The sequence below is a fragment of the Schistocerca piceifrons genome, chromosome 1 (assembly GCF_021461385.2).
Source record: "Schistocerca piceifrons isolate TAMUIC-IGC-003096 chromosome 1, iqSchPice1.1, whole genome shotgun sequence".
Taxonomy (NCBI): Eukaryota; Metazoa; Arthropoda; class Insecta; order Orthoptera; family Acrididae; genus Schistocerca; species Schistocerca piceifrons.
In genome coordinates, this window is record NC_060138.1 from 672143583 (window position 1) to 672158072 (window position 14490).

General features: G+C 43.0%; 1 protein-coding gene across 1 annotated transcript in view; it reads left to right on the forward strand.

The window, feature by feature from the left end:
* The window catches only part of LOC124709029, a 737074-nt gene that overhangs the window by 601421 nt on the left and 121163 nt on the right, over positions 1–14490 (forward strand). Inside the window, exon 4 of the mRNA XM_047240678.1 lies at positions 14250–14368. Coding sequence (XP_047096634.1) covers positions 14250–14368 — 119 coding nt within the window. The remainder of the gene's footprint in view (positions 1–14249; positions 14369–14490) is intronic.

The following is a 14490-nucleotide window of genomic DNA, read 5'->3' on the forward strand; positions in this document are numbered from 1 at the left end:
TGCAAAACTTTTGTTGATGTGTATATAGGCTTGCTCTTCCCATTTTTTCCCTCTACCGCTCCTTCAACCATTTTTTTGCAACAACTCTTGTCGTTACATGTATCAGGCTATTTTCTGTCTCGGTTTATTATGGTCTATATTAAGCATTTCTTCTCTCTGACTGATGGCAGAAAGTATTCATTTCTCACTCGATCAACCCACTTCATCTTCAACAGCCTCCTACAGCAACACATTTTAAGCGCTTGTAATCGTTTCATTTCTGTCTTCATCATAGTCAACAGTTTGCGCCCATGGACCTCAAAATGACTTTTCGTCCATCTTTTTTTGATCTCAGTGTTTATATTCTTGAATTTCAGCAGCTTTTTTTTATGGCAAGGACTTCTGATTTGTGTAACCCCCACTTCTACGTCTGTCTTGCATCTTCCTTCTTTTATCTATTCTGCTAACGAGATTGCAAATTTCATACAAATCTTCCAGAGTATCTTGTCCAAGATTAACACGTAACTATCCACCAGCTGCATACATAATTACCTTAGTTTTCGTTTTGCTTGAGTACACGCTACAGGCACCAGCTAGCACAAGTTCCATTTGATTGAGCACTCGACTGAATTCCCTTACATTTTCAGTGACCACTGCGATGTCATTATGCTGATGATGACAAACAACTCTCACAACGACTTCCTTCTCACTCTGACTCTTCACAACACGAATGTTCCCTATATTTACTTCTTACTATTTGTTGTTGTAACAGTACGATAAATAAACAAATAAATAAATGAAGTACACAAATTGTCAGTAGAGACAGTGATCAACCCCGCCAACAGAACTGCTTAGCGCTCTGTGCTTGTTGCTGGACACCACATTAGCTAAGAAAGGAAAATATGTTATTGTATTCCATATGATGAAAAGAGTCCTCTGAATCTACAAAAACAATGTACTCGTATGTCTCCTTGTTTCTCTTAAATCTGCCTTCTGTTATTAAGCACAGCGCTAGAATTACTCCTCGAGTGCCCCCTACCTTTCCCTGAGCAAAACTACTGCTCTGATAATTTACTTTCAGTTTTTTGTTCCGTTTGATAAAACATTCTTCTGAATTTTTAACGCCAGTGATAATAGATTGATTGTCCGTTTTCACATCTACACGCCCTTGTTTTCTCCGAAAGCGCAATAATTCATTCCTTACAGGATCTGATGAAACTTTTACAGTTTTTAAATTTCAGTTTCGAACTTGTGTAGACCTTGCCTCGAGCTTTGTGGCACTGTGATGGTAATACACTGAACTCACATTCGGGAGGATGGAGCTTGAAATTCCCGTCCACTCATTCAGATTTAGCTGTTCCGGGTTTCCCTAAATTGCTTAAGGTAAATTTAAAATTAGCATAAACAGTTTCGACCTCAGTAAACCTTTATTTTTGTGTTCACCGGTTTCGGTCAGTTACTGACCATCTTTAGACTTCATACTACTTTGGTAGGCGGTGGCGGTGAACTCAGAACGCGTTACGAATTCCACGAACGTCAACTGCAACTTGAGCAGAAAAACAGCTGTTCTTAACGACAAATGTTCTCAGAAATTACTTAAGGTAAATGCCTGGATGGTTTCTTTGAAAGGGACGCCAGTCCAAGCTTGTGTTTCTCCCTAATTATCTAGTTGTTGATGGTATGTTAAACACTAATCTCCTTAACTCCCTATATGCAGAATCCACATTACCCCGTTTGGAATTTGTGCCTATCTTAAACCTGTTAACCAACCTCTGACAGTGCCCAAATAATAGTTCTCTGATCATTTGTAATGATAATTCTAGACTCTTGACTACTGTAGCGGAGACACACAAGGGTCTATAAATAACCGCTGCGGTTACTCAGGATTGTGGTTGTGGTAAAACAGGCTTCATCCGTTTCAGGCACATAAGCAGGAAAGAGAGGGTCGAACATACCGGTACATCGCCGCAGCGCCAATTGTTTCAACATGACGCGAGATGCGAAATCAGCAGAAGAAAGCTTGCACTTTCTGTGAGTGATGGTGGTGTATTTGCTGTTATCTTATTACTTCCCGAACATCATTGCACGTGCAGTTGATATAGTACTGGTTGAAGATTCCTCGTCCATGCGAGCCATATGCCGTGTACTAATGCAATTTCATGTTGCCAACCCTCAAGATGAACCGCCACATGTTGATCAGGTTTTTCTTCTTTACAACATTAGCAACTACATGCATATGAATAAGTTTACTAAAGTGTACAAATTACGATTCGTAAGTTCTCTTATTTCACTAACATATTTCCCAGAACAAGTTCTTCTCCAGTACTTAGCCTTTCGGAATCTGTGTCCCATATCAAAAATTGTACACGTGCCCTTTTCCATCGTCGTGGGAGGTTTTATCATCACACAAAACGGATGCGACAAACGTCAGGGCATAGCGATATGCACATATACAGGTGGCCGTAGTATCGCGTACACAAGGTATACGAGGGCAGTGCATTGACGGAGCTGTCATTTGTACTCAGGTGATTCATGTGAAAAGGTTTCCGGCCGCATGACGAAAAGGTTATAGCCGCACGATGTGAATTAACGGACTTTTAACGCGGAATGGTAGATGGAGATAGACGCATGACACATTCTGTTTAGGATATCGTTAGCGAATTCAGTATTCAGAGATCCACAATGTCAGGTGTGCCGAGAATACCAAATTTCAGGCATTGCCTCTCACCACGGGCAACGCAGTAGCTGACGGCCTTCACTTAACGACCGAGAGCAGCAGAGTTTGCATGGAGCTGTCAAGCAACGCTGCGTGAAATCGCAGAAATCAATGTGGGAACGTACGACGAATGTATCCGTTAGGACAGCAGAGCGAGTACTTTGCTGACAGCTCTACATCGCCTGCAGCGCCTCCCCTGGGCTCTTGACCACACCGGTTAGACCCTAGACGACTGGAAAACCGTGACCTGGTCAGGTGAGTTCAGATTTCAGTTGGTAAGAGCTGATGGTAGGGTTCAAAAATGGCTCTGAGCACTATGGGACTTAACATCTATGGTCATCAGTCCCCTAGAACTTAGAACTACTTAAACCTAACTAACCTAAGGACAGCACACAACACCCAGCCATCACGAGGCAGAGAAAATCCCTGACCCCGCCGGGAATCGAACCCGGGAACCCGGGCGTGGGAAGCGAGAACGCTACCGCACGACCACGAGATGCGGGCAAGGTAGGGTTCGAGTGTGGCGCAGACCCCATGAAGCCATGGATCCAGGTTGTCAACTAGACACTGTGCAAGCTGATGGTGGCTCCATAATGGTGTTAGCTGTGTTTTCATGGAATGGACTGGGTCATCTGGACCAACTGAACCGATCATTGACTGGAAGTGGTTGCGTTCGGACTTCATGTTCCCAAACAACGATGGAATTCTTATGGATGACAATGCGCCATGTCATCGGGCCACAATTGTTCTCGATTGGTTTGAAGAACGTTTTTGGACATTCGACCGAATGATTTGGCCACCAACGTCACCCGACATCAATACAACCGAATTTTAATGGGACGTAACCGGGAGGTCAGCTCGTGTACAAAAACCTGCAACGCCAACGCTTTCGCAGTTACGGGTGGTTGTAGAGGCAGCATGGCTCAATATTTCCGCAGGGGACTTCCACCGACGTGTTGAGTCCACGCCACGTCGAGTTGCTGTACTACGCCGTGCAGAAGTAGGTCCGACACGATATTAGAGGGTATCACATGACTTTTGTCCCGTCAGTGTGTGGTTATAGACCATGAAACGGCTGAAAACAGCAGAAAAAGGAAGATGCCAAACTTAAGTGTTACAATAAAATAGTGGAAAAAACACTGTGAATGCATATAACACAGGGTGATCAAAAAGTCAGTATATATTTGAAAACTTAATAAACCACGGAATAATGTTGATAGAGAGGTAAAAATTGACACACATGCTTGGAATGACATGGGGTTTTATTAGAACAAAAAAAAAGTTCACAAAATGTCCGACAGATGGCGCGTGAAAGACCTCTTGCGCGCGTTGTTTGGCGATGATCGTGTGCTCAGCCGCCACTTTCGTCATGCTTGGCCTCCCAGGTCCCCAGACCTCAGTCCGTGCGATTATTGGCTTTGGGGTTACCTGAAGTCGCAAGTGTATCGTGATCGATCGACATCTCTAGGGACGCTGAAAGACAACATCCGACGCCAATGCCTCCGGACATGCTTTACAGCGCTGTTCACAACATTATTCCTCGACTACAGCTATTGTTGAGGAATGATGGTGGACATATTGAGCATTTCCTGTAAAGAACATCATCTTTGCTTTGTCTTACTTTGTTATGCTAATTATTGCTATTCTGATCAGATGAAGCGTCATCTGTCGGACATTTTTTGAAAGTTTGTATTTTTTTGGTTCTAATAAACCCCATGTCATTCCAAGCATGTGTGTCAATTTTTATCTCTCTATCTACATTATTCCGTGATTTATTCAGTTTTCAAATTTATACTGACATTTTGAACACCCGGTGTGGTTCATGGTGTGGGTTCCTGTAGTCATGTCCTAGTTCATGAACCACGGGCAACGTATGAGTGGCCAAGTAAGTGGTCCCGACAGTCGGGATACCAGGTACTTTGGAATAAGGCTGGGCATCTCGGACATATTCTGAGTCGTGGTCACCTTTGTGCTCATACGGCAAAGACTATCAAATCCACCGGTTAGTCCCTCAGCCGTTAGGGGTAAAACCCAATGGGACTCGGGGCAAGTAAGGCTAGCAACCCGCTTCCCTGGTACCTTAAATATGATGCTGGCAACAATCAGAGCAAAATGCCTCGGACCTTTGGAGGTGACGGAGTCCCACCTCTAACTGACAAACCAGAGACTCCTAAGATACGACATGGCAAACAAATGGTAACGAGATGGGGAGCTATTAATATCAATGGGGGCTACTCTGGGAAGAAGGTAGAGCTGGCAGAGGCTGCAAGTAAGATGGGGCTGGACGTTTTAGCTGTTAATGACATCCGGATAAGGGGTGAGAAAGAAGAGGAAGTGGGAGAATACAAGGTCTACCTGTCAGGAGTCAAAGCAGGAATAGCACAATGGGGTGTAGGGCTTTACATCAGGAAAGAAATGGAACCCAGCGTAGTTGCAATAAGGTATGTAAACGAACGACTGATGTGGATAGATTTGACGGTGTCTAGCAAGAAAATTAGGATTGTGTCAGTATATTCGCATTGTGAAGGGACAGATCAAGATAAGATGGATAGTTTTTATGAGGCACTCAGTGATGTAGTTGTTAGAGTAAAGGACAAGGACAGTGTTCTGCTCATGGGTGATTTTAACGCCAGGATTGGAAATCGAACAGAAGGGTATGAAAAGGTTATGGGTAAATTTGGAGAGGATATGGAGGCCAACAGGAACGGGAAACTACTCTTGGATTTCTGTGCCAGTATGGGCTTAGTAATCACAAACTCCCTTTTTAAACATAAGAACATTCACCGGTATACTTGGGAAGGCAGGGGAACCAGATCTGTCATTGACTATATAATAACAGATCAGGAATTCAGGAAGGCTGTGAGGGACACACGTGTATTCAGGGGATTCTTTGGGGACACTGATCATTATTTAATCTGCAGTGAAATTGGGATTGTGAGGCCAAAAGTGCAAGAGGTCAGATCCATATGTAGAAGGATAAGAGTGGAGAAACTTCAGGATAAGGAAATCAGGCACAAGTACATAACAGCGATCTCAGAAAGGTACCAGTTAGTTGAATGTAGTCAATTACAGTCATTGGAAAAGGAATGGACAAGGTACAGGGACACAGTACTAGAAGTGGCTAAAGAATGTCTTGGAACAGTAGTGTGTAAAAGTAGGATGAAGAAAACAGCTTGGTGGAATGATACAGTCAAGGCAGCCTGTAAAAGGAAAAAGAAGGCGTATCAAAAATGGCTACATACCAGAACCCAGGTAGACAGAGAAAGTTATGTTGAAGAAAGAAACAAAGCCAAACAGATAATTGCAGCATCCAAGAAGAAATCGTGGGAAGACTTTGGAAACAGGTTGGAGACTATGGGTCAAGCTGCTGGAAAACCATTCTGGAGTGTAATTAGCAGTCTTCGAAAGGAAGGTAAGAAGGAAATGACAAGCATTTTGGACGGGTCAGGAAAACTGCTGGTGAATCCTGTGGATGCCTTGGGCAGATGGAGGGAATATTTTGAAGAGCTGCTCAATGTAGGTGAAAATACGATCAGTAATGTTTCAGATTTCGAGGTAGAATGGGATAGGAATGATGATGGAAATAGGATCACATTTGAGGAAGTGGAAAAAATGGTCAATAGATTGCAGTGCAATAAAGCGGCTGGGGTGGATGAAATTAAGTCGGAACTCATCAAATACAGTGGAATGTCAGGTCTTAAATGGCTACACAGGATAATTGAAATGGCCTGGGAGTCGGGACAGGTTCCATCAGACTGGACAAAAGCAGTAATCACACCAATCTTTAAACATGGAAACAGAAAAGATTGTAACAACTACAGAGGTATCTCTTTAATCAGCGTTGTGGGTAAAATCTTCTCAGGTATTGTTGAAAGGAAAGTGCGAGTATTAGTTGAAGACCAATTGGATGAAAATCAGTGTGGGTTTAGGCCTCTTAGAGGTTGTCAGAACCAGATCTTTAGCTTACGGCAAATAATGGAGAAGTGTTATGAGTGGAACAGGGAATTGTATCTATGCTTTATAGATCTAGAAAAGGCATATGACCGGGTTCCTAGGAGGAAGTTATTGTCTGTTCTACAAGATTATGGAATAGGAGGCAAACTTTTGCAAGCAATTAAAGGTCTTTACATGGATAGTGAGGCAGCAGTTAGAGTTGACGGTAAATTGAGCTCATGGATCAGAGTAGTTTCAGGGGTAAGACAAGGCTGCAACCTGTCTCCACTGTTGTTCATATTATTTATGGATCATATGTTGAAAACAATAGACTGGCTGGGTGAGATTAAGATATGTGAACACAAAATAAGCAGTCTTGCATATGCGGATGACTTAGTTGTGATGGCAGATTCGATTGAAAGTTTGCAAAGTAATATTTCAGAGCTAGATCAGAAATGTAAGGACTATGGTATGAAGATTAGCATCTCCAAAACGAAAGTAACGTCAGTGGTAAAGAAATATAAACGGATTGAGTGCCAAATAGGAGGAACAAAGTTAGAACAGGTGGACGGTTTCAAGTACTTAGTATGCATATTCTCACAGGATGGCAACATAGTGAAAGAACTGGAAGCGAGGTGTAGCAAGGCTAATGCAGTGAGCGCTCAGCTACGATCTACTCTCTTCTGCAAGAAGGAAGTCAGTACCAAGACTAAGTTATCTGTGCACCGTTCGATCTTTCGACCAACTTTGTTGTATGGGAGCGAAAGCTGGGTGGATTCAACAAGGTTGAGGTTACGGATATGAAAGTAGCTAGGATGATTGCAGGTACTAGTAGATGGGAACAATGGCAGGAGGGTGTCCACAATGAGGAAATCAAAGAAAAACTGGGAATGAACTCTATAGATGTAGCAGTCAGGGCGAACAGGCTTAGATGGTGGGGTCATGTTACACGCATGGGAGAAGCAAGGTTACCCAAGAGACTCATGGATTCAGCAGTAGAGGGTAGGAGGAGTCGGGGCAGACCGAGGAGAAGGTACCTAGATTCGGTTAAGAATGATTTTGAAGTAATATGTTTAACATCAGAAGAGGCACCAATGTTAGCACTGAATAGGGGATCATGGAGGAACTGTATAAGGGGGGCTATGCTCCAGACTGAACGCTGAAAGGCATAATCAGTCTTAAATGATGATGATGATGATGATGGTATATTATGAACCTAGAGGAGAAATAACAGCCTGGACGTCACAGCTATAAAAGAAAACTACAGAAGCTTAAGAAAATCATAACTCATGCTACTGATGTGTCAAAATGGAATTACTGAGCTACAGAGTGGGGAGAAAATGGTCCAAGGAAAATAGGCCAAGGTTCTGTTACTCTTCACCGGGATCAGTATAGGTGCCATTAATAAATACATAGATACAAACTTACTGAATCCTGACTAGAATATGCATGCGAAGTTGTGTATGTGAATGGAGCAATGCGAAGTAAATTAGTCACTTTATTTACTCTTTATCACTGTGACTGAAGTAGATCAGCATTAGCGATTGTGTGATACACACGTGTCATTCATATCAGCACATTCAAGTTATGATAACTATTATCTAATTATGAGCTGAGAGACATGATAATAAACAAAAAATATTGCCCGAAAAAGGAAAGGCACCACTCTCGTGTCTACGAACGTGCGCGGGGTTACATTCCAATGTTCATGAGATGGGAGCGCTATGCTCGTGCACTATTGTTGCGAAAGACGACGCATCGTCGAAACTTTGACTGCAGGCTGGACAACAGGTTGGACAGTCCTGTCCCGATACTGTATAGCCATGGATTTACCCTCGATAACGATGAGAGGATCGCACACCCTTACGTGATACCGGTCCACAACGCAGCTGATCCACCTGGGTTGGTGAACCCATGGGTCCGCATTCTTGAGCCGTGCACAGGTATTTGGTCGCCTCCACACGCCTCTAAGACGATCATCAGCTGTCAGACACATTCTGCACTCGTCGGTGAAGCAGAACTGACGCCATTGATCCAAGTGTTCCTTTATCCACCTTCTCTGTTGAACACTGTGCTCGGTGAGCGGGAGAGGGGGGGGAGGAGGGGGGAGGGAAAAGTTATATGGACGCCAATAGGCCAGACTGATCGTGTGGTGACATTTGCGTGCGGTCGGTCGACACAGCCTTCCCAGTTGCGTGCATGAAGATGGCGCGCAGTTCTGTTGCATTCTTCTCAAGGTACCTGTGCGCCATAGTTTGTAGGTAGCGGTCATGAGGTAGTGTTGTTGAGCGTGAGCGACGACTACGAGGCACATCTTCAGTATTACGAGAGACACGATACTAACTGAATGTTCAAATGACGTCACTGTGGTGTACGCCAATTCAGCGGGCAACTTCCCGCTCTGACAGCCTTCCTTGACGTAAAGTGAGAGTGCGCGCACCGTCTAAAGCTTGAAATGACTCTAAAGGCCCCACGCGTAACAGCAAGAGTGCTTGCGCAAGTATGCACAAATTCCTCGCGTCTCCACACGGCCCAAGAATGCTTGTACAAGCATCAGTTTGTTTGTCAGAAAATATCGACTTCAGACGACGATGCCATGATCTAGGCAGCCTTTTTTCTTGTATTATGAAGAAAGAGGAAATGTGATATGTGGAGTGAATAGTGTTTGAAGAAGCGAAAATATTATTCCCATGTTAACTACTCGCGGTAGACATGCGCCAAAAATTGTTTGACAGCATTACTGTTCTCCCCTGTTTTTTTTTCATGTAATAATGAATTCTTTAACTTGTCCTATAATACAGGACAACCTTTCTACAGAATGTAATTTAACAGGGTCAGGCCGGCCGTTGTGGCCGAGTGGTTCTAGGCGCTTCAGTCTGGAACCGCGTGACCGCTACGGTCGCAGGTTCGAATCCTGCCTCGAGCATGAACGTGTGTGATGTCCTTAGGTTAGTTAGGTTTAAGTAGTTCTAAGTTCTAGGGGACTGATGACCTCAGATGTTAAGTCCCATAGAACTCAGAGCCATTTGAACCATTTAACAGGGTCTGAGAATAGCTAAATCAAATAAAATTACTGCCAAATGCTTGCAAGAGCCTGGCTATTCTTGGCACACACGTCAATGATGCATACGCTTGAATGCTTGCACTGGCATGCGAATCGAAAATCGATCAAGCATGAAGCTGCTTGTACAGTCCCGACGCTTGCGCAGATTTATCCCACACACGCTCAAGCATGCTTACGCTAGCACGCTTGTGCATGCGTGCTTGTCAAGTATGCAGTTACGTGTGTGGCGGCCTTCGAGGCACGTGGGCAGACTGCACAGTGCAAACAAGCCGCACCGTCCAGTGTGCGATTGGAGACACCGCGCGCGCTCTGATGAACTGCACTGAGAATGCTGGTTTACTTCTACCTCCGTCACACAGGTGTCTGTGTGTAGCGATTTCTCGGGCTCATTAGAGTATCGAGAACAAGGCCCCACAATCCCTTAAGTGGTCTGTTGTGAACAGCGGACAATTTGAAAGGCGCCTCGGTGACTATTGTGGTGGTAAACTTACGCTCCTTTGGTTATAACACATCTTCCTTTGAATTACGTCACAAACATAACTTCTCATTTAAGTATGTAATTACAAAAAAAAGGCTCAAATGGCTCTGAGCACTATGGTACTTAACATCTGTGGTCGTCAGTCCCCCAGAACTTAGAACTACTTAAACCTAACTAACCTAAAGACATCACACACATCCATACCCGAGGCAGGATTCGAACCTGCGACCGTAGTGTAATTACAAGAGAGCAATTTAACTTATGAACAAACGGCAACCAGTCACTGTTCACCATTTTTTTACGTACTGCAAGAAATTTGCCATAACTGTTTGTTCACAACTAAATGCAACTTATCACGTTAGCACGAGAGCGAACTGTAGCATTTAGTTGTTTAGTACTGAAATATATTTGATGGTGACGATGTTTTGGTTTGTGGGGCGCTCAACTGCGCGGCCATCAGCGCCCGTACAAAGTCCCAATTTGTACACAGTCCAATTTTTTTCGCTTTCCAATCTAGCCACTGTCACGAATGATGATGATGATGATGAAATGATGAGGACAACACAAACACCCAGTCCCCGGGCAGAGAAGAAATATATTTGACATCACATGATTTTTTCCAGTATCTGGTACACTACATTATTTGCGTTTTGTGCCACATGCGGTATGCAGCTGAATTTGATATCTGACTGTGTGGTATTCTCAGCAACATTTTACAGCACCATAAAAAGAAACGTCTTGAGTCTCATGTTCACCTGTACCTTCAAAAACAGCAGCTGCTGTTAAAGAAAAATGTAGTCAGTAATGCCTACCCCATGAAAATGTGAGTGCTGTGACTGTGAGTAAAATATCTAAACGTATTCACGTACCTTGGATATTGGTTCATTTCCCCAATTCATTCGTACAGTCAGACGCTGCACAACGTTTCACTATTTCTCTTCACGTACACTGGGATTTGTACACAGTACTGTTGTGACTAACAAATACAAGTTCAGGCGACCGCTCACGATATGTGGGAAATCCGGGTTTCAGTCTCAAAAGTGGTTCAAATGGCTCTGAGCACTATGGGACTTAACTTCTGAGGTCATCAGTTCAAAATGGTTCAAATGACTCCGAGCACTATAGGACTCAACTTCTGAGGTTATTAGTCCCTTAGAACTTAGAACTAGTTAAACGTAACTAACCTAAGAACATCACACACATCCATGCCCGAGGCAGGATTCGAACCTGCGACCGTAGCGGTCTCGCGGTTCCAGACTGCAGCGCCTAGAACCGCACGGCCACTTCGGCCGGCTCTGAGGTCATCAGTCCCCTAGAACATAGAACTACTTAAACCTAACTAACCTAAGGACATCACACACATCCATGCCCGAGGCAGGATTCGAACCTTGCAACCGTAGCGGTCGCGCGGTTCCGGATTGTAGCGCCTAGAACCGCTCAGTCACTCAGGCACAAAATTTCATCAGTCACAAACAGTTGACGTCGATCGGTATTCGCAAAAAGTTAATCGCTTTCGTAATATTTACCACAGCTGTAACCGTCATAACAGTGCCTGTTCCTACATACATGCATGCCAATCTGAAGGGAATTGTGATGTTAAGATACGGACGCTGTGTAAACAAAGACCTTGTAACCATCAGTAACTATACCCGAATTCACATGGTTAATCATTTGATGAGATAAGGTACTAAAAACACTGTAACATCTCCTTACAATCATATGAGTTACTAGTGAATGACCAAGTATAAGCAGTTCTCTGCTTGGCTTTCTTCCAGCGGTGACAGCGATGTCAACGAACAAGGTATGCTGCCGGTTGGTTTCATATGGGTAGAAGCTGACAGGACAAAGTACTGTTGACAAAATTATTTCAACAGTTGCCTATACGTCACGAGAAACAAGATAGTAAGATGAATCAGTTGTCGCCAGAGGGGCCTGTCTTTACTGATGATAACCGAGACACAAGCAATGGGCTTGATTCATGGTCTGCCCGTTACGGGCGAGAAATGTATAATACAATGTTAGTTGATGACTCTGTGGATGGAAATGTAAGGTGAAGTATGTGTACCTTTAAACTGAGAGGCGTTGACTTTTTTGTAAATTGCTAGAACCTGCAGAAAAGAATGACAAACCTGCCATAAATACACAACTGAAGGAAATCAATTTAAGACGTTGGAGAATATGCCATTCGCTTTTCACGCACTGAGCGGATCGAAATCATTTGGTGCATCGTACATACATTGTAATGCAGTACAATAAAAAATCTTGTGAAAACCTGTTTTAACAGATAGATGGGCCACAATAGAAAAGACTGGAGCGATTGATGGAGTGGGGAGAACATTAACACTTCAAACATTCACGATAAAGGATGACAGCCAAAACAGTTGCAGGTTAAAACTTTTTTATTAAAATTCTTGACCAAGGTTTCAGTACAAATAAATATACCTTCATCAGAAGTAAAAAATCCAGAACAGGAAGACACTTTCATCAGAAAAGCCTTAGCATCGGAAGTGAGAAACACAAATGCTTAAGTAACAGTGAAATTACCAGAGTAATACAGGCACAAAATCTTTTAGTTACTTACTAAAATTACATCATGCAAAGGAGATTAATAAATCAATTGTGCCAGAGGCGTCGTCAATAATTAGGACATCTTCTCCATTTGTACAACATGACTATGGGCACAGGGTCAATGCGAACAGTTTAGCACCAGTACTTCGCCTATGAACTATCGAGACAAGAGTGTGAAAGCACTAGGGCAGATGGTTTCGCCGAGAGAGGGCACTTGCGGTATGTGCCAGACACTCGCGCATATTAAAATCTATGAATACCTACATAAGCGCATCAAAAATTATTAAAAGTTGTGTTAATTCAAACTTTCTGTCATAATAAATAAAACATATCAGACCATTTAAAAACATTTATGTAAAATAGAAAATATGGAACCAAATTTACCTGTGTCCTAGTGTCAAACAGATGAAGCTTGCACTATGGAACACATCTAATGAGAGAGGGCACTAGTGTAATGCGCGACAATCTCGCGTAACGCAGGCGGTGAAATACATACTAGCGAAAACAACCAAAATGTTATAATAAACCGAAACCATCTGTCGTTGTGGATAAAAACATGCTAGTCAATTAGCCGCCCATACACATTGAAAATCACAAACAGCAAACATCAAAAATATGTAAAATCCCAACAAGACAGGAAAAGCGCATTTCACCGGCATCAACAAGCAAGAAAACTAACTTCTAGTCAGCCACACTATATTACATTAAGGCAAGGAGGGGTTTTAAACTGTCTAAAAAATTTTTGTTTCTAAGTTGCACCTGTTCATTAAGAACAAAACCATCTCTTAGAGACAGATGCTTGAAAATCTCTAATTCTTCGAGCAAGTCCATTTTGTAACCCTTATTCGCTTCGTGAAGCAACTCTACGTCGTCCAGTTCACTTGGCGTATGCTGTAAAAGCCATAGATGTTCGGCAAACGTGGAATTATGTACGTTTTCCCCATTTTTACCTAACATGTGTTCTTTATACCTTGCTTTAATGGGTCTACCTTCTGTCCAATGTAATAGTTTGGGCAGTCGTTACACGTAATTTTGCTGAGTTCTTCCCGTGCTCCAATAGTATGAATTACTCTTTGTTTCAGGGTATTATTTACGGAAAAGGCAACTCTGTAGCCGTATTGTTTCTGTAAAACTCTTCTTATCTTATATGAAACATTCCCCAAAAAATGGAATAGAAATAAAGTTATTACCCTCATTCTTTTTCGCCCTGTTATCTCCTAAAGTTGAACATTTTACAGCTGTTTTTTTCTTAACAATTTGGTCAATTAATTTAGGGTCGTATCCATTGTTAGTAGCCGTTGCTTTTAATAGAGATATTTCTTTTTCTAAACAGTTCTGATCTAAAGGTGTGCTCACAGCACGATGAATTGCAGAATGAAAGAAGGCGATTTTGTGAGTTTGGGGATGACAAGAATCTACTGGAATAATATTATCAGAAAAAGTTTCTTTAGGAAAAATGTCGAAGCTAATAGCTGGTACCGTCGTCTTGAGCGCCTTGTGTTTACACGCAGGTGATGGAGTGAGCGCAGCGCCAGCGCCACCGCCCTTCCCCGCCCCCGCACCTCCAGCGCCGCCCCCACCGCCGCCTCCAGGTGCTGGAGCCTTGCCTGCCGTTCGTATTGCCACTGAGGTAAGTCCCTCAAAGCAGGTTTCGCACTGTTTCTCTCTGAATGTTTATTTAATTCGCAAACTGTTACTAGTAATGTATTTTCTATATGATCCAAGTTATTATAAAGTTGGTTTGATATGTCT